Source organism: Anser cygnoides, chromosome 2, assembly GCF_040182565.1.
Source record: "Anser cygnoides isolate HZ-2024a breed goose chromosome 2, Taihu_goose_T2T_genome, whole genome shotgun sequence".
Taxonomy (NCBI): domain Eukaryota; kingdom Metazoa; phylum Chordata; class Aves; order Anseriformes; family Anatidae; genus Anser; species Anser cygnoides.
The window spans coordinates 17353356-17375892 of NC_089874.1; the positions used below are offsets into that span (position 1 = coordinate 17353356).

The 22537-nt window shown below is 40.4% G+C and overlaps 1 protein-coding gene across 5 annotated transcripts in view; it reads left to right on the forward strand.

Moving 5' to 3' along the window:
* MPP7 (MAGUK p55 scaffold protein 7) overlaps positions 1-22537 on the forward strand; it is a 152421-nt gene that overhangs the window by 72344 nt on the left and 57540 nt on the right. For 4 of the 5 annotated variants that reach the window (XM_048076529.2, XM_066991566.1, XM_048076531.2 and 1 more), the window contains 2 exons: positions 13543-13620; positions 18158-18238. In XM_048076529.2, the coding sequence (XP_047932486.2) occupies positions 13543-13620; positions 18158-18238 (159 nt within the window). The other variant, XM_066991568.1, reaches the window with a different exon arrangement.

The following is a 22537-nucleotide window of genomic DNA, read 5'->3' on the forward strand; positions in this document are numbered from 1 at the left end:
TTGCCCTTTGGGCTATATAAGAACAGTAACAGTATACTTACGCCATTAAAAAAAGTTTGTGATAAAGCTAAAAAAAATAAAAATTAGGTTTCTTAAAATCTGTCAGATACAAAGACTTGAAGAAATTTTTCATTTCTGATGTTTTAGATCAATTCTTTCTATTATTTCTTATACATAATAATTCTAATTAGTTAGGTATGCATCGTGCAAGTCTTTGTTAGTCAACTGATACCTAAAAAGGAAGTTACAAGGCTGTATTTAAGTGGGAAAAAGATAGAAGATTATTAAAAAAACAAAAGAGAGAAAAAAAAAATACTGTTGTAATGTGGGATTGAAATACCGTAGACATATGTATATATGTTCTGATCAGTCTAAGTTCATCAGTGTCTTGAATAAAATAAGTTTTTCCTCAACTTTCGTATTTAGAATTATTGTAGAAACATCAGCTCTTTGATTGTTGCAGTAGGGGTTATTCCATCTGTGTTTAATTACTTTCTGTGCAATTTTACTGAGTATTGTTTCTCATAACTGAAGGGCTTCAGTGTGAGTTGCAATCTTTCTTGCTTGCATGAAGTATTCTTTAAGTAAAATTGTATCTAAAAAGTAATTAGAAGGATATGTTGTTTATATGACAGGTCAGGAAAATGCTGTAATTTGTTAAACTATTCGTCTCACTGTCAGAAGTTGGAAGGTGAAAAAAAATTAAGGTTATCAAATATTTTTTTTTCTGATTAGAAGTCATTTTAGAACATCTATGGACATTTTGTGTCCATGATTAGTCATAGAGTCATAGAATATTCCACGTTGGAATGGACCCACAAGGATCATCAGGTCCAACTCCTGGCTCCACACAGGATCACCCCAAAACCAGACCCGATGTCTGAGAGTTGCCCAAACTCTTCTTGAACTCCAGCAGCTCGGTGCCGTGACCACTGCCCTGGGGAGCCTGTCCCAGTGCCCGACCATCTCTGGGTGCAGAACCTTTCCCTACACCCAGCCTGACCCTCCCCTGTCCCAGCTCCATGCCGTCCCCTCGGGTCCTGTCGCTGTCCCCAGAGAGCAGAGCTCAGCGCCTGCCCCTCCGCTCCCCTCGTGAGGGAGCTGCAGGCCGCCATGAGGCCTCCCCTCAGCCTGCTCTGCTCTGGGCTGAGCAAACCCAGGGCCCTCAGCCGCTCCTCGTACGCCTTCCCCTCCAGACCCCTCACCACCTCGGCAGCCCTCCCTCGGAGGCTCTCTGACAGCTTTATGCCCTCCCTGGCGCACCCCAGGGCACGGCTGGCCCTCCTGGCTGCCAGGGCCCACCGCTGGCTCGTGGCCAGCCGGCCTCCCCCAGAGCCCCCAGGCCCCTTTCCGCGGGGCTGCTCTCCAGCCTCTCGTCCCTCAGGCTGTGTACAGCCGGGGTTGCCCCTTGCCAGGTGCAGAATCCGGCACTTGCTCTCGTTAAATTTCATGAGGTTGGAGATTGCCCAGCCCTCTAATTTGTCAAGATCTCTCTGCAAGGCTTCTCTACCCTCAAGGGAGTCAAAAGCTCCTCCTAAGTCCTTGTCTTCCCTTTAATGAGGAAATTGATGCTTAGTTTCTTTAGCAATGTGCTCTGAAATCTTTGGAGAAAAAATGGTGTCATAATCCTGAGTATTATTACCACTGTAAATTGCAGTCTTTGTATGACTTTGACAGTTTTGTTATGTGGGTGATCAATTTGCCATGTCTGTAGTGCTGCACAGAAGCATTTCCTTGGGTCACCTATACAGCATAAATGCAGAAGATCTTTACGCAAAGAGAGAGGAAATTTGCTTTTGGTAAAAGATACGGACTGTTGTTCTGTGAATGATGAATCCTTACCATTGTCTTCATGAAAGGAAGGGTTAAAAATAAAAACACTGCTGTTACCCCACCCCTAAATCTGTTTCTTTTCAATCTGAAGCTTTCATTCAAAAAGTAGTGTTTATTGAAGTAGTAATGCTTAAATAAAAGTGTTTTATTAATTGGAGAGTGGGCAAAGAGTGCCACTGAGGGACAGTATATAGACAGAAGGGTGAAGAGACGTCAAGTGGAAAGGGCAGTTTATGAGTTGGAGTCCTAACCAAGTTCAGTATTGCTTTTCTGAAACTTTTCCTGAAACTTATACCAAATTTCATGTGGTTTTGTATAGGGCAGTGCGTGCTTTTCAGAAAAGAATTGGTATACTTTTAACAAATTCAAATGGGAATTTGATGAGCTTATTTTTCAGATTTATGAAGGGTAGTGCATTAAAATTGTAGAGTTCTTTCAACACCCATGGACTCCTGTTTGAAGGCTGCTTGTTTCAAAGGATAAAAAGTTTGATGTTCTTGTTTGTTCTCTTTTTTTTTTAGTGATAAAAATAAATTTCTGTTTGAGAACTTCATGTCCTTAGCTCACACAAGAGAGTGGCTTCATTCAAATTTGGAATTGTTCTGATGCTCCTTCCTTTAGAAACGGGGTTAAAAGTGCAGAAAAACAATTTTGGAAATACTGTATACGGTAGCCATGTAAGCTGTTTGGCTCTAAAGGGGCAGGAAAATTTATTTTGGAGCAAGTGCAACTTGTTTGGCTTTAGTCTGAACTTCCTCTGTCTATCTAGGGACCCTCTTCCTATAAGCAAAGTCATCAAAACCTTTTCTTATTACTGAAAAAAAAAGCGTGTTTGAATGAAGTCTGTGAAATCTCATATAATAGCAGCTTTATTTTATTGTATGAGGAACAATGAATTCAAAGTGAAAAGTGTTTCTTACAGAAAAATAAACATTTTAAGAAACTCTGCAAGGAATAAGTGGGGTTGTAGCCAGTATTTAATCTGTTCTGCTTGACATTGCAAAAATAGCTAATGTATTAGTTTTATTAACACATGCTTTCATATTCATTCACACCAGAATTTTCCTATTCTTTAGTCCTTTATCTTTTTTTTTGTGATATGGGATAAACAAGACAATCTTTAGAGGTATTAAAATATATGTGTGTATGTATATGTAAAACACTAGCTTTTAAAAATTAAGGAAGGAAAAGGTCAGCACTCCACAAGATAAGCTATAAAGGGGTTAAAGTCACAAAGATGTTACAGTACTCTTTTTGTAAATGCCAATGAATAATGAAATGAAAATTGCATATAATTACCATTTTGATCTTTATACTAGTTTTAGCATCGTACTTGAATTACAATGATCAGCTGTATGAAAACTAGATGACATACTCTTGATTATCAATAGTTAAGAAAAAAAGCTACTAACTGGTCTTAGGTGGGTTGCAAACTATATGTAGAGCAGCAGCATGAAAGATAGATGCCACATAGGGAAGTAGAAGTATAAATAGGAGCCATAAGAATTATTCCTTTTTCTTTATTCAAGATTAAGTGTGGCCAGTAATTAAGTAGAACATAGAAATTTCAGAAGAGAACAGTTGAAATGGTCACTGGTCTGCAACATATGATTCCTTAGGGGAGACTGAAAGAGTTTGGGTCTAGCATAGAAATGACTGGAAAGATATCTACATTTTTCTGTTGAAGAGGTTATCAAAAAGGCAAAGCAGATAATTTGTTCTCCAGGACAGGGCGAAAAGTGTGGAAATCAATTTACTGCAAAATAAAAAGGAAAATGTTCCTAATCATAAGTGCAGTTTTAAGATCTTTCAGAGTGGGCATTGCTAGCAAACGTTAAGCTGTTAAGTACAATTGATTTTTCTTCAAGTAGTTGGATGAACTTTTATGACCCCTCGAAGCTCCCTGTGGCCCTGCTTTCTATTAGAGAACATGGTCTGTAGGATGGAGAGAATACTGATACTTACCGAACTTCTAGGTCATGCTGTATGTCTCACTGCATGAATGAACTGCACAGTGCTCTGTTTATAGGGTATTTGACTATAGTTTTATACACACCACAACCTGCCCACGTGTTTTTTCTCCAATTAAAATTTTCTTGATTAGGAACAGCAAGGAAGGAAACTATTATAGGCAGTACTCCCATGAATTCAACAGGAGCTTCAGCACAGCATACCAAGAAGTAGACATCAACCTGTCTCATGCAAGGCTGCTGCTCCTGTGCCTGCAGGATAACCACAAGGGGTTGGAGCCAGGTTTAAGGGCACTCCCCTGCAGGAGCTAGACCAAAATATTTGCCTGTTGAGCATACTGCATGTTGCAGTGACTTGTGCTCAGATGCCCTGGCTGTTCTGTGTGGGCTACTTGCTCTGCTCATGCCCCTGAGGAGAGAACTGTTGGCAGAATACAGTTCCACTTCCCTGAAGTGTTTAGTATTGCTAGAAATCTATAGAACCTATCTTCGGTTACCTGGCTGTGGGCAAAGAAAGGGTTGGGTGAGGTGTTGCCATTGTGTATATGGCCTCTGTCATCTTCTGAAATTGTTCTGTTCAATTTCTGGATGTGCATATAGAGAGGTTACATTAGTCAAATTTCCATATTAAACTAAAGCTTAGGATACATCTGTTCATTTCTTCCTGATTAATGTGTCTGCACTTCATCAGCTACCCCAACATGTTCCATAGCACCCAAACAAATGTAAATTTGTGGCACGCTATTTTCAAGGTACTTACTTGGTCTTGCTTTTAACCACACATTAAGTAAGGAAATGCTACTTTTCCATTTACAAATAGAGAATAGACAGACTGACATTCATTCAGGAACATGGTAGCGAAGAGGAAATTGGTTGCTCACCACCTTATAATAGTTTCATACCCCAAACTTGTACTTTAAAAGGACTACATCTGGACTAAATATTACTGATGAATTTATGTGCCACTAATCCCACACCTAACTGCATTCACACCTTTTCTTTCTTATCTGTTCTTGTCTCTTCTCAAAATGGCCAATATAAGCAACCTCACCAGTTCTCCCTGTCAGGTGTTTTTTCTGCATTTAATCCATACTGACAGGTGTACAGGTGCTTGCTTACAGTGTGCTTTCCAGATTGGGAAAACAACAATAGCTGTTGTTCTGAAGTGTTCCCAATGAATATCTCTTAATGTTAATAGCTCTTATCTCAGTGCTTTTGAGCAAAGGAGATGGCATACTACATAAGGGATGCATTTAATAATTTACTTTCGTATTCCTTTGGTGACACTAGAATGAGAACACATTTTTTCCTTCTGAAATTAGGAGTATCATGAGACATAGATACGCAGACATACCCTTTGTTCTTGAAGGATATGCTTGTTAAAAATGTCAATAGCTAGGTATTTAACAGTAATGAAGTACTTTTTCCTATAAAAAGAAATGTGAGAGGAGAAGGTGCATGTAGAAATGTACACAATTTAGTACACAGGGAGTGTGCATAAGGCACAGAGAAGCACAAGCAGGATCACCAGGATCATCAACTGCTGACTTAAGGTCTGTCTTTGTTTTCTCAACACAGAAAAAGAAGAATAGATACTTTTTTATTTTAAAATAAGAGGTGTGTGCTTACAGGCCTGAGATTTTCATCAGGAGATTTCTTTAAGACAAGTGAAATGTGTCAGTGCCTTTGTGACCTTGTCAGACTAGTCTCAGAACAGGTCACTCGTGCATAGTATTTCAACTGCTTCCCCTGTGAGACTGTCTCAGGTAAACCTCTGAGTGCCAGTGTTCTTGCTGCTTCTTTCTGAGGCATTACATTTTCGTTGTCACGATCATCTTCCTCAGATGCCCCCCGCTCTTCAAGGTCAATCGGGGATGAAGGACAGACAAACGAGGCACGGTGTTAATTGATTGATGAGGAAGAGAGATTCTCTTCAGATTGCCTAGGCTCGCTGGCCAGTCTGTCACAGATGGTGCCTCAATGTCTGTCCAATCCATTTTTGCCAGTGTTGACGTACAACATCGTTGTGCTCCGTACAAATTTCCCCCACAGAGATCACGTGCACTGGACTTCATAGGGGTCTTTGGATGCCTGGTTGTTGTCCTGGTTGCTTCAGATCACCTCTACCACAGCTAATTCCTTCAGCTACGGGATACCTCCCTCAGTCATGCTCAGCTTGCCTTGGCAATTTCTAGGATCTTCCTCGAGGGGATACCTTGCTTGACAGAAACCACCTCCAGAAGCTGCGGATTGTTGCTCCTTTTCTGATCCCTTTGTTGATCGCTTGGTCCCTAGCAAGGGACGCCAGCTGCTGGGCTTCCTTGCTCTCCAGTTCTTGACTGTTGACCCCAGTATCCCAGCACCAGAGAAAGCAGCTGATAATTTGCTTGCCTGGATGGCAGATGTAATCTTTCTGCATATCTTGCAGTTTGCTCAGGGATAGGGACCCTTATTTATGATTTCTGTCTCTCCCTCCTTCTGCTTTTGTGACCGTTTTGCTGCAGAACAGGCTGCCTCTTCTGATGGTTCCTCTAGTTCCCTTGTAGGAAAAGTTTGTTCCTTCCTCACCAACCTAGCTGACCTCTGCTTCCATTGGTTCTTCCTGACTAAGGGAGGTGATTGTTGGGTCTCTGATGTAGCCACAGTGTCTGTTTGTATATCTTCAGATCCAGAGACCCTCTCTCTCACCCCTTTGAGGGTGCTGCCAAATAGCACTCAGTAGTGCCTGGTAGGCATAGGCCAGGCCGCAGCACAGTGTGAGAGCCTCTAACTCTTCGGCAGAGCATCCTTCCTTCCTTCCTGTCACGTCATCAGGGTCCCACACTTGTTCAGGGGTGAAGTCACACGCTGTCAGAGGTGACAGCTGCTCTTGGTTACTTATCTATATTCCTGTATGCCCACACACCGTGCCACCTATGACCATGCTGCCTCAGGGCATCCCCCTGTGCGATGTTCCTAAATAGTTGGCTCATTTTAGGAAAATCTAGATCATTTAGTTGAGGCACACCAATATGAGCATTCTCTTTACCCTGGGGTGTTCAAGGTACTGAATAGCTGTTGTAATAAAGCAGAAAATACCTACCCTGTAGGAGGAGAAATAGGAGGTGGCATTCTTCTTTTCCTCCACAAATTGGCTTTCAGAGAAGTGGAAGGAGGTGTAATTGATAATTGTCTCCACGAGAAGGTTCCTGAAGAACTGGGATGGCAGCAATGTGGGACCCAAATACTAGATTAGGCTCAAGGCCCGTGCTTTCATCATAGGTCTTCCAGACAAAACATAATGAAATGCTAAATGGCACAGCAAACTGCAAAAGCAAGAACAAACAAACAAACAAAACCACAAACCGTCACCACAACCTTTAAAAAGCCTTCAAATGTGATGTACAGCAAGAGAGGAAGCATGAAGAAGGAAGGACAGACAGGGGAGACGAGGAGGGGGCATCGCCCTCCGTGTCACTGAGCAGCTGCAGTGTGTGGAGCTCTGCCTGGGGGCGGAGGAGGAGCTGACAGAGAGCTTACGGTCAGGATTACACGGAGGGTAGGGACAAGTGACATTATAGTGGGAGCATGTTACAGGCTCCCTGGTCAGGAAGACCAAGCAGATGAGACCCTCTGTAGACAGATAGAAGCAGCCTCACGTTCACAAGCCCTGGTCCTCACGGGGCACTTCAGCTGGGACCTGGACAGAAGCCTCTGATGTGATGCACTCTGTTTTCCAGAATTGCTCTCTGCCTTTGAATGATGGTCAGTACAAACTTCTCACAAAATCATCTCCGCTGTGTACTGGGTGGTGTCATTGCTGTAAAAAAGCTCTTATCCAGAGGTGTTGGCGTGTCTGTAAATAACTGGTGGCACAACTGTGCACTTGGAAGAATATTCTCACAAATGTCTGTGATGTTTCTTGTCTTTTGTGTGCTAGTATGGTTCACTGGTGTTGATACAGTGTTTTTGGGGTTATAAGTATTTGCATGTATATTCTTACACACAAATATACTTATGCCAGTTGTTCTGTTAAAAAGACTAAGTTTGTCTCCTTTAAAATATTTGGCATCTTATTATTTGCCTGTTTTTGATTATTAGTGAACCTTTGTTTTGGATTTGGATCCTTTCTGCAACTTCCTTCCTCGTGTTCTCACCACCACCCATGTTCTTTCCATGTGCTTTTCAAACAAGGGCTACCTGCAGGCTCTGAAGCTTGCACTGGGCCATGACAGCAAAATATGTGTTCTCAGCCTAAGCGTCAGTAACCATTCTTTTAACCTACTCTGTGTGTAAGGTTTAGGTTTAGTGCTCGCTCACATTTTTTGTAAGATTGAAAGGTGTGTGGCCATTGCGTGTGTACCCACAGACTGGAGTACTAACATAAGTATGAGCTTATGGACTGCAGGGTAGTTGCAGTTGGCCTAAATGTGGTGATCATCAATAATCTGTGTTTAGAAAATAGCAAAAGGAACACAGAAGCAAGGAAGATGAAAATATATTTTTGAGATGGAAAAGAGAAGGGGAAGAGAGGACAGAAAGATGAAGCTGCACTCACAGTATAGAGGAGAAGGGATGAGAATGGAAAAGGTTGTAAAGACTGAAAGGGAAAAATCTTAACGTTTGCATTTTTTGAATAATTTTTCATAAAAAGGCTTCTATCTGTGTTTTGGAAATTTATTTTACTTTGATGCACAGAACATTTGAAATTCTATTAATTCTAGCAGCTCTTGGTGTCTTTAGTGTAGCTCACTGGCACTGAGGAGAAAATTTTTTTTTTCCAAACTAGCTACAGGGAACTCCTCTCTCAATTTGCTGACAGTTTTAGTGTTTCCTTTAAAAACATTCTGTTCTTACACGTGTAGCAGTAGGTCCAATGAGCAGTTAAAGAATGTATTTCTGTAAGTTCAGAAAAAGGAGATGACATGCCTGATGTTGCAGTTCTTGTGTGGATACATCTTATGGGAAAGTGGTCCGATTTGGAGCTCAATCTTAAGGTTTCCAGAAACTTCATAGGTGAAAAATTTTCTGTTGGATTGCTGATAAATCTTGGACTGTAATACAGCTACAAGCTACCCTGTATGGAGCCAGGTGTGGGGTTTGTGGCTTCTCAGAAAACTGCATTTTCAGTAAAGCCTTTCAGAAAAGTCCTGCTAACACAACTGTATCAGACCCCACTAAATACTGGTAAAATTATTCTTGTATAGAGGGGGTTCCTTCCCAGAAGGAGCTGGGGTACTGGAAACTGATGTTACTATTCTGTGTACATACTTATCCCCCTCCCCTTTGTTGTTTTCAGCCAAAAGATGTTGGATCTGTACCTGGAATGTAAGAAATCTGAAGGAGAAATCGAGCTTCTTTGGTAGGATTCTTTGCTCAAGATAGTGGCTCTTCTGACTCAGAAAGCCCTCTGTGGTTCTTGAAATAGTCCGGGCTGGGGACACTGCAGAAAACATATTTCTCTTTACTTTGTTACAGAAAACCTTAATTCAGTCTCTCTGGGAAAATCCAGACACAATTTCCCTTGCCTACAAATGTGCCAAAATTGCATAAATTTGCAAATGATTATTCTTCCCTCTTGGGGTATTTCTCCAAAGTAGATTGTCAGTTTGTGCAGAGCCTCAAAAGTCTACGCAAGGTACCCCACAATGAAAAGCATAGGTAGTCATAAATATATCAAAAAAACAAGACCCCACCAACTTAGCAGTCTGTTTAGCAGAATGACTTTATATGTTTTGTTTACAAAACTATTCCTTTAGCAGACTCGGTCTCATCTGCGAAGAGGCTTTCAGGGTTCTGGCTTTACACTTAAATGTTGGAAGAACTTGAAACGGATGTACTGTATTTTCTATTTTTTTAAGCATGATACAGGCTTGGACTCCCCATAGGTTTCTGCTATAGAGATGGCAATAGCGTTAAAATCACTGGGCATCTAGTATGGCCACAGAATATAAGATACATTTGCCTTTCACGTTAAATAAAATTCTTTAGAATGAAGCTCAGATAAATGGTTGCGAATATGAAATGCTTTATCTTACATAGTAAATGCTCTCTCTTCTACCGTATTGAGTCCACTCCCACTTCTCTCAAAGTGTTTCAGGATTATTTTAATCTCTACTACTGTTTAATTTCAATGAGTGAGATTTCCAAAGGGGCAAAGTACCTGCGCTGTCCTTTTCTGCTTTTCAATTGGATTTGCAGAGCTTGAACCACCTAAAAGCTTTCATCAATGCGGTCACTAAATCTACATATTTAAAATTTAAATTCTAGTTATGTAAGGATTGAATTTTGGAAATATAATGTTAGTTGTGGATATATTAGCATGATTTACAAATTTCATATTTGGGAAAATAATTAGCTGAAAGGTAGTATGTGGAGAAGGTGCCACAAATTTCAGCAGTGCACGTTGCAGTTTTTCTGAAGGTGGTAGTCATAAATGCAATCATCCGTCACCCTGAAGTCTGGGAAATTCAGAGTCTACCAGGTGAGTTTGCAAGTGTGCCCTTTCATCCTTGAGAGATAACAGAGATGAAAGGCAAGTGCTGCACCCACCCTCAAAAAAAGGCCAAAAATACTACGTGGGGAGCTACAGCTCTGTCAGCCTTACTGTGATCTGTGGGAAAATCCTGGAGCAGATCATCTTGGCACGCATTTCTGGACACCTGGAGAGAAGAAGCTTCCTGAAAACATATTTTTTGCCTCGCTGAAACTTTTGCTTTGTCAGTTGAATTGCAGCAAATCTCCTGTCTTACTGCATTCAGGAAGCTATTATGTATAAGTGCTGCATATATTACGAATGCATCGGTTATCCAGAAGTTAGAGGTAGGCGGTATCTGTAGGAGAGCAGTAGGAAGTAGCATTTTAATGTTATGATGGTAATTTTATACTGATCTGAAAGGTAATCCTTGTATTGTGCGCTGATTGCAGCTTTGTGCACAGACCAGAGGGGTTTTTGTTTTGTTGTTTTAAATTTGCTTATGCAACTCCTTCAAATTACAAAGAGGTGAAAGACAGATTTTGCCACATAAAGATCTGCTAAAAAAACACACTAAGATTAATTTAGCAAACAAAGCAAAATACTACCCATTAAATCACATCAGATGTTTTTAGAAAAAGACACCACCTGTACTGCAACTTGAATGGAAGCGTGCTGAGTTTGCTGTGTCTTTTTCCATAGAACATGTAACTGAGGCAGTCACAAGGTCAATACGGTAAACTAATAAAACTTCCACTCCGATGTAGCAAAACCTACTATGCAGAACCGTTTCATAATTACAGCTAGATTTTCCTGCTTACTTGATTAGCTTCTGTTGTTTGCACCAGATTTCGTTAGGCAGTTACCCTCCGCAACTCCACCATAATCAATTAAAATCATAATGATTTCCTTAAATGCTTAGCTGAGTTCTGATATCCACTGTTAGGAAAACAAAAATTGGTTTTCAATTGGCTGGTTATAGGCAGAGCCAACAACTTGTTGAAGTTGCATAGTACGTCCTCTTAAAATCCTATTTTTTCTTGCATGGATTTACAATTTTATTACACTTTTTCCAAGAGGTTGTGCAAGAATGCCATGGCATCTTTTTAAATTTCACTGGTAAGGACGCTTTCAGGTTGTCCAGGGTAAGAACAGCTCCATTGGAAGTGACTCCTCTATTTTCTTTGAGCAAGTAGAAGGTAGCAGAGGTGACTGCTTTTAACCTCAGAGTTGACGGAAGCTCAGCCTGGATAAAATCAAGATGTTGGCTGAAGCAATCAAAAAATGATGGATATGAGACTTTTTGATTTATTATGCCTTTTAGTTACTCAAGTTCACAGTCTAAGTAAATCACAAATTTCTGCTAAACTCAAGGAGCTGCAGCTCCTTGTTTTGTTTAGTTTCTGTGCTTTGTAAGCTAGAAATATGAAGTTTTCCAGTCACTTATACTTTATGTCACATCCAATATGGATTACTCTTACTTCTCAGAGTAAACAATGTCTACATAAGCTATGTAAAATTCAGACTCTCGTTCCAGAGAAAACAGTGCTTTGCGCTGATTTTCTAGATGAAGCACTAGTCCTGGTCAGAATGGATCCGTTTACAATAGCAACTGAGCGACTGTTTTGTCTTCGTGCTTCACCTTGGCATTTCAGAGCTTCAGCCTCCTGTGGCAAACCACTTGGAGAATCCATCTTACCCGGATTACGGAAACGATGAAGGAATCAGCCGCGACTTAGATCTTGTTACGGCACATGGCGTCAACACAGTATCAGATGGCCTTCACTTCAAGGGACCTTTAGTCCTGTAGTCTGTAGGAACAGACGTGTTATGGGCTGTTACGAAGCCCAGCAGGAAACAATAAAACCAGCAAGTCTCATTTGCGTAGCGTGAGCTTGTCGTGGGTGTAGTTAGGAGTTCGGATTGAATCCCAAAGAAGGGGCTGGGGAGAAGAACGAGGGAGTCCTGGGGAGTGAGAAGAGCGAGGATGCCGGGTGAACAAGTCAGTGGAGGAAAAGCAGGTGTGAGAGGAGGGGAAGCTGGAGGAAACGGTGCAACACGGGCACGACCCAGTCAATGCCGAACGCTGCCGGTGTGCAGCGAGGACTGCTTGGGCTGCTCTGCCTTTACAGCTGTCCTGGCTGCCCAGCCACTGAGCCGTTCCTCTCCCAGTGGCGCGCTGGGAAGGGATAAGGTGTCATCGGGGTTCCCATACCCCTAGGACACGAGGGGCTCCCCAGCCGAGCTCTGAGCCCAGTGGTCCTTGCCAGACCTCCTGTTCCTCACCTTGCCAAGCACAGAGGTTGTGTCTGCAACTCCTCCAACCATCTGGAGGCCATGCCTCCTTCGGAGGAGCGGGGCTGCAGCAGTACCCTAAGGGTGAGGTGTGTTTGCGTCAGTTCAGACTGCTGTCGTCTTTTTTTCTTTTTTTAATTTGAATTCATATTTGCGTATCTGTGTATCTTGAGGAAAATCGTGTAAATGAAATTGAATGTTGAATATGTTACTTTATGTCATTCTGAAATAACTTGTAAGAAACTTTTTAGAAGCTTTAAAATATTTTGGCTCGTTTAAGCGTTCACACTGGAAAAAATCTAAATTTTGAAATGCATGACTTGTGGAGGAGGGAAGAGGCTGTATATTTAAATGATGGTATATCCTTTCCCCTTTTGAAAGAACCAAAGCACACTGCATTTTTAATGTTGATGACTCCTCATTAAAAACTTTAAATGCTCCTAAATGACTTCAGCTCACTGAAGGACTGCCTTTTTCTTTCAGATGTGTTAGAATTCATATTAGCACTACTTTGCCCTTGTTTCTGAATTATTTTAATGACGGCAGCCGCTCCACCAAGCTGTCTGTCAAGATGTGGGTGGCAGGCTATTATTTCACTTCATAAATCATAATTTACAGTTTTTTTTATATCCATCTTGGGGATAAACACTTTATGCTTTGTGTTTTCAGCAGCAATATAAAATGTAATTGATACTTAAAGCAATATGTTAGAAATATGGACATAGAAAGCTGGGAGAGAAAAATCACAAATGTTTAGTTTTTCTGTGGGTTGGTCTACATACTGAGCATTTTTTCCATCTGATTTCATATTCTTAGCACTTCAACAGAGGATGATGATGAATTACATGTACATGATTGCTGCCTGTAGGTTACTATAAGGATGTTTCTCTAGTTACAGACACTCAACAGATCAGTTAGCTCGACGGGGGTATTTTGTAATGGTTCTCATGCTGCTAAATAAACTTATCGTTTTGTGCTATTGTCTTCTAGATCCATGAAAAACTGCATTATTATGAAAAACAGAACCCTGTGCCCATACTCCACAGTGCAGCAGCCTTGGCAGATGATGTAAGTGTCCCCTGCTGAGATCACTGGTACCAAGTCTCCCAAAAAACTGTCTGCAAGCAGAACTCCTCATAGTGCAAACATATGAATGTAATCCTCTGAGCTGAAATCATAAGAAGCTGCAAATGTTTCCAAAGGTGCTGTCATCACTGGGCTTGTTGCTGATATTACTTTGATTTTTATTCACTTGCCTGTTATAAAAACATTGCATCTTAGATAGCCTCTTGTTCTGCTTTGGTAACTACGTAATAGAAATTACAGGTTGGAATTCTACTGGGAGGGAAAAAGCTGTCAGCTATTAGTGTTTTGAGAAAGTCACAGACAAGAGGAATGCTTTGGAAAAATAAAGACAAATGAGATAGCAGTACTGCTGACAGAACATGAAAAATGACAGATAATACTACAGAAACGAGGCATATGAAATGCCTAGGAAGAAGGCTTGTTAAAAATAAAAAAAAAAAACACAAAAACTATTTAAGAAAAAGTACAGTAGTGATTTATGGATATTGGAGCTTTCCAAATTACCTTCATAACCAAAAAATAAATTGTAAAAGTGGTCGGCATTGATGGAGTAGTTAATTTCCTGTTACTGTAATTTTTATTTTAAAGAAAAAAAAATCCAACCTGCCATTTCTTTCTATTTGGTTAATTCTACGATTCAGATGAATTGTGCACACACCTGTATAAACTATGACTGAACTTGAGGTAGGCCAGGACAGAGAAATGTTTAATAAACTGTGGTTTAGGTGAAATCCAGAAATCTTTGTTGCACCTGATGATTTCAGGTTGTTTTTTGAAAAAGGTAATATGTGTTAGGATCTGTTTCAAATAAAGCATGTTGGAAACTTCAGATCTGTTATAGATGTTTTACAATCTCAACTATCTTTTGCTATAATTGATAGCGTTTGATTTTGAAATTAGACTAATTGTTAATGTTGTGAATAGAGAATGATAACATTTTAAAGAAAAAACTGTATTAAACATTTGAAGTCTATTGGAAAAGGGATATAACGTAATTTAATCGCGTTTCAGTAGGAGGAGAGCTATATCCTATAGCATACTAGGTATAATAATGCATTAGCTTTGACATCGGGCATATATTAGTAATATTTTTTTAACCGTCAAATAGCTTTGAATAATGTTGATAGTAATTTTGAAAATTAGAAAGCTGGTTGAAATTCTCTTCATTAAGTTCCTGATGACATATTAATAATCCTTGTTAACATTTGTGTTATGGATCTCTGGGCTAAAATTCTTAATAAGAATCATTTCTTATTTTTGGATGCAGAACTTAGTTCTTGATATTTTCAGAAATGCTGAGCAACCTCATTCTTTGTTCAGCTCCATTTAAATTGTATAGTGTTGGAAATCCCCAAATTGAAGTAGTCTGTCACTCTTCAGTTAAGAAAGGTCAGGATTTTTTCTACCCTGTGAACGTATTATTATGTATATATGGTAGTATTTTTAGAATGTACACGTGTCGGGACACGAATATCTCTAGACATCTGCCTATTTTGTTTAAGCACAGCTGCTTTTTAATGATCCTTTTGCAGGCACTTCATTTTTCCTTAGGTGTAGCTGAGCAGCTGGTTTCAGGGGCACCATCCCACAGAGCAGGGATGTCCTCTAGCAGCTGAAGTCAGGCTAGCGATTTGCAGGATTTGGTATTTCAGTAGTTATCAGCAACCTTTGAGGAAGTTAATTTACATGCAGGGTGTTTTGTAACTCCAAATCCCGTGGAGTTTTAGGACTAAAGTGTTGTTCAATTTTTGGCACATTTCTCTGACTAACTGTCAGCGTCAAGGATTGAAAAGCATGTTGATGTTGACACAATTTTTTTCAACAGGCTTTAAATTAGAGTTTTTTCCTAGTGATAGTGGCTGTTGTATAGTTAAACAAAGAAGGAGATATTCTTATTACCAAGCGTGTATTTCCTGTTTGATTTAAAATCTAAATTTGAGGTGTTGCTAATGTAACTAAAATGTTTAAGGACTGTGTTTTTATTCTTCCCTTTGGTATTGATTTTTGAATCAATTTCAGAGATAACAGTTGTGAGTAGGCTTCTTTTCTAAACATTTTCGTTTTCCTAGCTGCCATCCCTTCTCACTCCTCACCACCAGTGACCCTTAAACTGATTTTTCCATCAGAGATTCTGTTTGAGTTTTATTTTGGAGCAGCAGCATCTGTTGCAGGACTCTTGATTCCGTGCAAATCAATTAAACGTTGCTGGAGCTCTGGGTATAGACTATACATAAGGCCTCTTGTACTGACAAAAGAAGTCAGAACTTTCTCAAGAAACTTTAAACTCTCAGGTCCCGGTGTTCCCCGTATCTCCAGCCTCACTCAAATCTGTGTCTCTCCACTGTTTTGGCTTTTCCTCTCCAGGAGAAAAGTCAGAGCTTTTCATAAAGATCTTGCTAAAATGTTACGGTTCCTTCCACAGAGAATCTTGGAAGAGTTTCTCTGACAGCTCTTCCTGCAGCCTTTGTGATGAGGTGATTAGCATGATATTGGTGTACCCAAAACTCTCCATATAGCTTGTACAGCTGCTAGCAGCTCTCACAGATCTCTGCATGTCAATAACAACAAATAAAAAGCCAGACCTGGACTGCCAGAGTCCCAGTAAGCAGCTCTGGTGATACCTGTCCGCAGGTCTGGAAATACAGCTTTGTCTTCCTGCTTCTCTGGACAGCACAGGGTATTATTACACAGAGCCTTTAAGATTCTTATGGGAATATTTGGAAAACTCTTGTAAATGATGTGAGTGCAAACAAATTTTTAATTTTTTCATCTCTGAACAAGTTTTTTAAATTATGACGAGATTCAAACATCTGTTAAAGCAATAACAAAATATTCTTTGCTTTTCTCATTGTTCTAAACATTATGTACCTGCATTTATGTTTGTACCACCAAAGCAAATGCCAGCTCTGCTGAATTAACAGCTGCTTCTACACATTTCAACCGAGAGAGAAATGCTGAAGCTGTCATTCTTATTGAGTGATTACCACTCTTGATCAATAAAACACAAATGAATAGAATTTATTCTGCAACGAGTAGTACAAGCTAAAGAATGAAAAGAGAACAAAGGGGAACCTGTGTCACTGAACTGCTGTCATTCCTAGCACATATTATTTTCAGCTTCGCAGATCTTTGCAGAGCATTTTCATAGAACACGCAGACTAAATTGCAGGCAGATTACCTCAATACTTGGCTTAGAAATATGAAAATATTTCGTTCTGACCTTTCCTATAGTGATTGTTTCTTAATCTTTCTGTATTAATGCACAGATATTGTTAAGATTAACTTTGATGTGTTTGTGATGAACATTTTTGTCCATGAATAAAGGCTACAGGAGTGTAGGTGATCAATTTTTCTTTCAGTTCTGTTAGTTCTGTGTTAATTTGAAGGTTAAAAAAGAAGTATTCAAGCTATGTTTGATGTTGTCTATAACTGTTTCTAGACTTGTCTATTATATATAATTATGCTCAATGTACTTCTCTACAAGTTTATTTTGAAAATTTATATAACTGCAAGTAAGACTTTAAAATCAACCTAGATGAATAAAATTACTTGCTGCAAATAACCAATCTTTCTTTGAGACATTTTTATGATAGTGATTTAGTGCAAAGAAAATAAGCGATTATCTGAAATCACGTTTTGGATTATGAGCCGTGTACTTCAGAATTTTAAACCAAAGTTCAGTGCTGTGAAATATGTTTTAGTTTTTCCTCCTTCTGGAAAAATAGTTGACGTCTGAAATCCTGTAGTAAAATATGCCTCTTGAGTCCAAATTAGTGGAGAATGTCGTGATAAGAAAAACTAAAGACATGAGCCAAATAGCCATGGGATTAAATGTTAGACTGCTGCTCTATTGTTCACCAAACCACAATTTTGTAATATAACCAAACATAAATTACCGATCTTGTTGTTAGGACAGAGTTTGTGCATTTTAGGGGCTTGAATTGCTGATGACCTGTTACAAACTATATTATGATTAACCTGCTTCACGTTTAACAAGCTGGTTCCAGTGTATGTGTAAACATAATAAAAGGTTCAGATTGCTTGCACTGTAGGGGCACTTTGCTTTCTTATCCTGCTCCTAAACAGCACAGCTACTGTGGGTTTTTGGAAGCAGTGTGGATTTCACCACCTCATTCGAAACAGTTTTTTATAGACAGTGTCAAAGTTTGATCCAGTCATTTTTACAAGCAGTCCTTTGTCTGCACGCGAAGGGCCATTCACTTAAATGAAGTGCTGGGATTTGCCCTCATTGCTATAAATCAGAATGTGATCTGGCTGCACTGTTGCCAGAAATGATTACTTGTGTTAAACTGAGCCGAAAGGCCTGGCTTAAATCTGGTCCGCTGAGGGCCAGAAAGAGAAGCACGGTGATTGATGGTGTTTTTCTTCATGCTGGCTTCTGTTTGAACACACTGGAAAGTAATAACCTTGAACAAGATAGATTCTAGGTTGTCACTGATGCACTGGGTAAAACAATGCTTTCCTAATGGTCTCTGTGTCAATTCAATCTCCCCCACAGCTGGCTGAGGAGCTGCAGAGCAAGCCGCTGAACAGCGAGATCAGAGAACTGCTGAAACTGCTGTCAAAGCCCAATCTCAAGGTGAGGATGTGTTGCACCTGCAGAGAGCTGACTGCATGGGTGTGTGCAGCTGCTTTCTAGGGCTGCGTGGGTTTTTGTCTGCTGTAACAAATCCATGCCTTTCCAAGAAATGGACGCAATGTTAATAGGAAATACCTTTTATGGAGAAACACCCTTAATGTTGCCTATGGATTATTGTGCTGTTACTGATATTTGTAAAAGGAAATCAGTGGAAAGCCGTTGGTTATTTGCAACACATATTCCAAAAAGGAGGTGCTTGATTTTTCTTTTTTAGCTAATTTTTATTGCACACTTTTCATACATTTACGTAAAAAGTGCATTTACTACCAGATCATCAGTCATGTCATTGATTTAATCACATGGTGCATAAATGCTGTGACCTGGCACTTAGACAGAAAGTTCCTGATGTATGTTATTTCCAAAAAATTATAATCTTGAAAACTTTCTGCAAAAACCCTGGGGTTCACTGTAGTGCAACTGTCAGTAGACTATAGAACCACAGAATCACTCAGGTTGGAAGGGACCCTGGGAGGTTGTCAAGTCTGTAGTCCAGCAGTCTGCTCAAAGCAGGGTCAACACTGAGTTCAGAGCAGGTTGCTCCAGGCTTTATCCCACCAGGTCTTGGAAATGCTTGGGAGCAGACATTCCACAGCCTCTCTGTGCAGCCTGTTCCAAGGCCTAATTACCCTCATAGTAAAAATTGTTTCCTCATAGCCAGTCAGAGCCTCCCCTGTGTACTGTTGTTAATGCACGCTATCACATTATTTTTCCACTGTGAAGAGAACAAAGAACTCAGTACTCTAGGTGCATTTTGCAATGCTAATTAAATGAAGCAGTTGATAAGTTTAGAGGAAAAACTATGGAAAGGAGCGCTTTTTAAGACACAGTTGCTTCTTTATATTCCCTGTAAAACACTGATGTCAAAAATCTGACATTGTGATATCTTTAAAGTGCTACAAAATTTTAAACCAAAGATCAATAGTACCTCCTTTTTAAAGATTTTTGCACAGTTGGTTGTTCCCTAGTTTGCAAAGTGACAAGCCATTTTTTCTCTGAAGGGGTAAGCAGTGGCAATAGCTTAATACAAGAGAAAAAGTCAGTGCATTAAATTGCAGAGATTGTAAGTGTCACTGCAGGTATTTCCTTAGTGACTGTTCATGCGTGTCACACTTTTGAAGCTTGAGTCTGAAGACAGCTAATTTGCTACTACTGCGTTTCTCCCTCTCCTTCTCCCTTTCTCTCTCTTTTTCAGTATCCTTCTCTCCTCCCCTTTCTGTCTCACCCCCCTCACTCTCACTTGAGCTCTCTCATTTCCTCACTGCTTTGCTGTCTCTCTGTCTCTCTCTCAATCTCACTGCTACGTTTAAGTTGTTAAATGCAATGTAGTAATCTTAGTAGGATTTTAGGTGGAGAAGTGTCTTATCCTCGCTATACTTAATGTGCTTGAACAAGTGCAGTAACCTAGTGAATATGTTTCTTGGCTACAGGAGGAGGAAGTGGCCAGCTGTAGGGTACCAAGCCCTTTGCATGGTCAGACTGGCTCAGCCAGCACAAGACACAGGTTTCCCTGTCCTGCATGGCTCGAAAGTGTTTATGCGTGTTAGGGGAAAGAACTGACAGTATGCCTGATATTTCTCCCATCCATTATTCTCTCCATCCACCATCTCCTGGCAAGCATTACTGGGAGAGATGGTGAACATCACTGCCCTCTCCATCATGTTGTGCACATGCAAGTATGGATGGAGTCACAGGCTTTAGGTTTAGATGCTTTCCCCTGTTCTCTCTTGGGCGGGAAGGGAAATGAACAAAGGAGTTGGGACTCAGTTTTCCAGTTGCTGATGTGAGATTCTCTCGAGTTTGTTCAGTTGTATCTGAGCTTATGCGGTACATTGCAGAAGATTTTCTAGCCCTTCACTCCATGCTGATGCCTGGAGAGGGTTTGTTTCTTCCCATCTAGATTCCTGGGGCAAAATGATGTCTAGAACAACTCTTTTCCACACATCTGAAATCACTTGGGATAACTGATGCATGTTTTCCAATGATGCTGGGTAGGCTTTATCTGAAAAATTGTATGGCTTAATTTGGGATTGACTTAAGCTGGCTGTGTTTTACTCTGCAGGGGAAACTTTCCTCTCCTGACCTGGCTTGTAACTACAGTGCTAGCTGGAGCCAGCAGGAGCGCTTCCACTTTCTTCCAGCTCTGTTGTAACACGTTCATGGCATGGTGTGGAACGGCTAGGATTAGTTTACTACACTACGTCACTGCTTCCAGACTTTTGGTTGTGTAAAGGGACAGGTCTAGAAAGGTGACTGGAACTTCACAGGTTTGGTTAACATGCAGAAAAAGACTGGGAGAGGTTTCTAGCAACTGTATGATTTAGATTAATATTTACATATTCTCCTTTTGGGTTACAATACTGTTTTGTTGAATATATTTCTGAGTGTTTGCATCTGATTTGTAAAGTTCTTATTGTGTGCGTAAAGTTTTTATTGTTTCATGGTTTTCATCCATAACAAAATGTTTTAAATAAGAAAATAACTTTTCTGAGACATTTACATTTATCAGACCTGAGATTTTCAAAATGTCCTAAAAGTTATTCCAAGGTTTTTTTGAATGCATTTTCTTTTGGGAAAAACAAACGAACAAACAAATTGGGTATTGCTGGTCTTTTAAAAACTGGATGCAATGTCCAGCTACACTGCGTGTTTTTTCTTGTGACATCCTTTACCATGATTATATGAAATAACAATGGTTGTGTTTTATCTCACCTGATTAAAACAGAACACTGAATGTAGAGCAGAGCATTTAGCTCCAGGAAGAAATCAAGTGGATTTGTTTATCTGTGTGTAAGATACTGCATTTGTGTTACAGATTTAAAATACAATTGCAGAGTCCTGTGGACACATGCCAGCAATGTCTATTGTTTTTAAATTCCAATGGGTAGTAAAGACTTCCAGTTTACATTCAGTAGGCATGCTTTACCTTGCTATGGCTAACAACAAGTGGAACAGTATTTCCATACCTTTGACCATGAATTAAGTTGAATGCAGTGTTTCCAGTCCAGAAATGTACCTCTCGTTCTCATTATCTCTCATTCAGAAATCATAAATACAGCAATGCATATCTTCAGCCCTTGTGTGTCATAACCCCAAACGTGCAATCAAATCAGTTGAGGAAGATAACTGGTACGAAATGTGTGTGTATGCAGCTATAACAGATCTACTGAGCTGGTTGTTAAAAAATTGCTAAAAAGAGTTTAACTTGTGGAAGCTAGAATGACGATAACTGAGTAGAAGTGGCTGTATTGAAACTTACATTGCTGCACTTGTGTTCCTTATAGCTGTGCAGTATGCGGGGATTACTGGGGTTTTATTTGTGTGTTTTTATTCAGTTTCAGTAAAGCATACACCTTAAAGATAAGCCTAGCAGGTCAGCTGTAGGCAGAGTAAATTCCCTGCAGACAGCCCTGGGCCGCCCAGGCCGGCCTGCATGCCGTGCCGCACAGGGCCCCATCTTTGGGCCTCCGCAGGGACATCTTGGGGCGGTTTGAAGTGTGGGCACACTGGGCTCGGATCTGCTTGGAGGTCTTGATTTCATTTCAGATTTCCGACACAGTGAAATTTCTGTCTTCCACTGCTGTCTGTTTTAGCAGGCAGTGTAACAGCGGCACTCACAGACCCTTGGTGTGTTTCAGTGACGCGTGCTCGGCAGTCTCTGTGCCACAGCAGCCCCTGCACTTCTCCTCTCTTCCGTGGGTCTCACAAGGCAGCCGAGGCCTTGAAGCACCCGTGGCTGCAGTACAAAGCTTGCTGAGCGCAGATCCTGCCTCCTGGCCTTTATTTTGACTGTGTTAGGGCTTCTTTTCATCCTTTCCATTTGTTCAACCCAGGAGCTGGTGCTTTAGATTAATTGCGTATTAGTCTGTGTGGTGTTATGCCAAACAGCTACCCACCACTTTCATTATAAACACTGGGGAGGAGGGTGTGTTTGTCATAACCTCCAGGGAACGGGACTGTGTTGCTCTCTGTAAGCTTTCATTCTGTATAAATTAGGGTGATGAGCTGTGTTTAAAGGTGGTAATTCCTGCTTCTGGCTGGAAGTGGAAGACTGCAACCTGCTCCTGGCTTTCTTCTCTGTTCCTGGAATGACTTTTTAAGACTTTCATAATTCCTGACATGTAACTATGAATTAGATTATTTTTCATCCTCCTTCAAGCTTACCTTGCTTATTTTATGAAGGAAGCATTTAAAAGATGGTTTATATTTTCAAGATTTGTGTTTTACGTTCCAGTTTTGTTG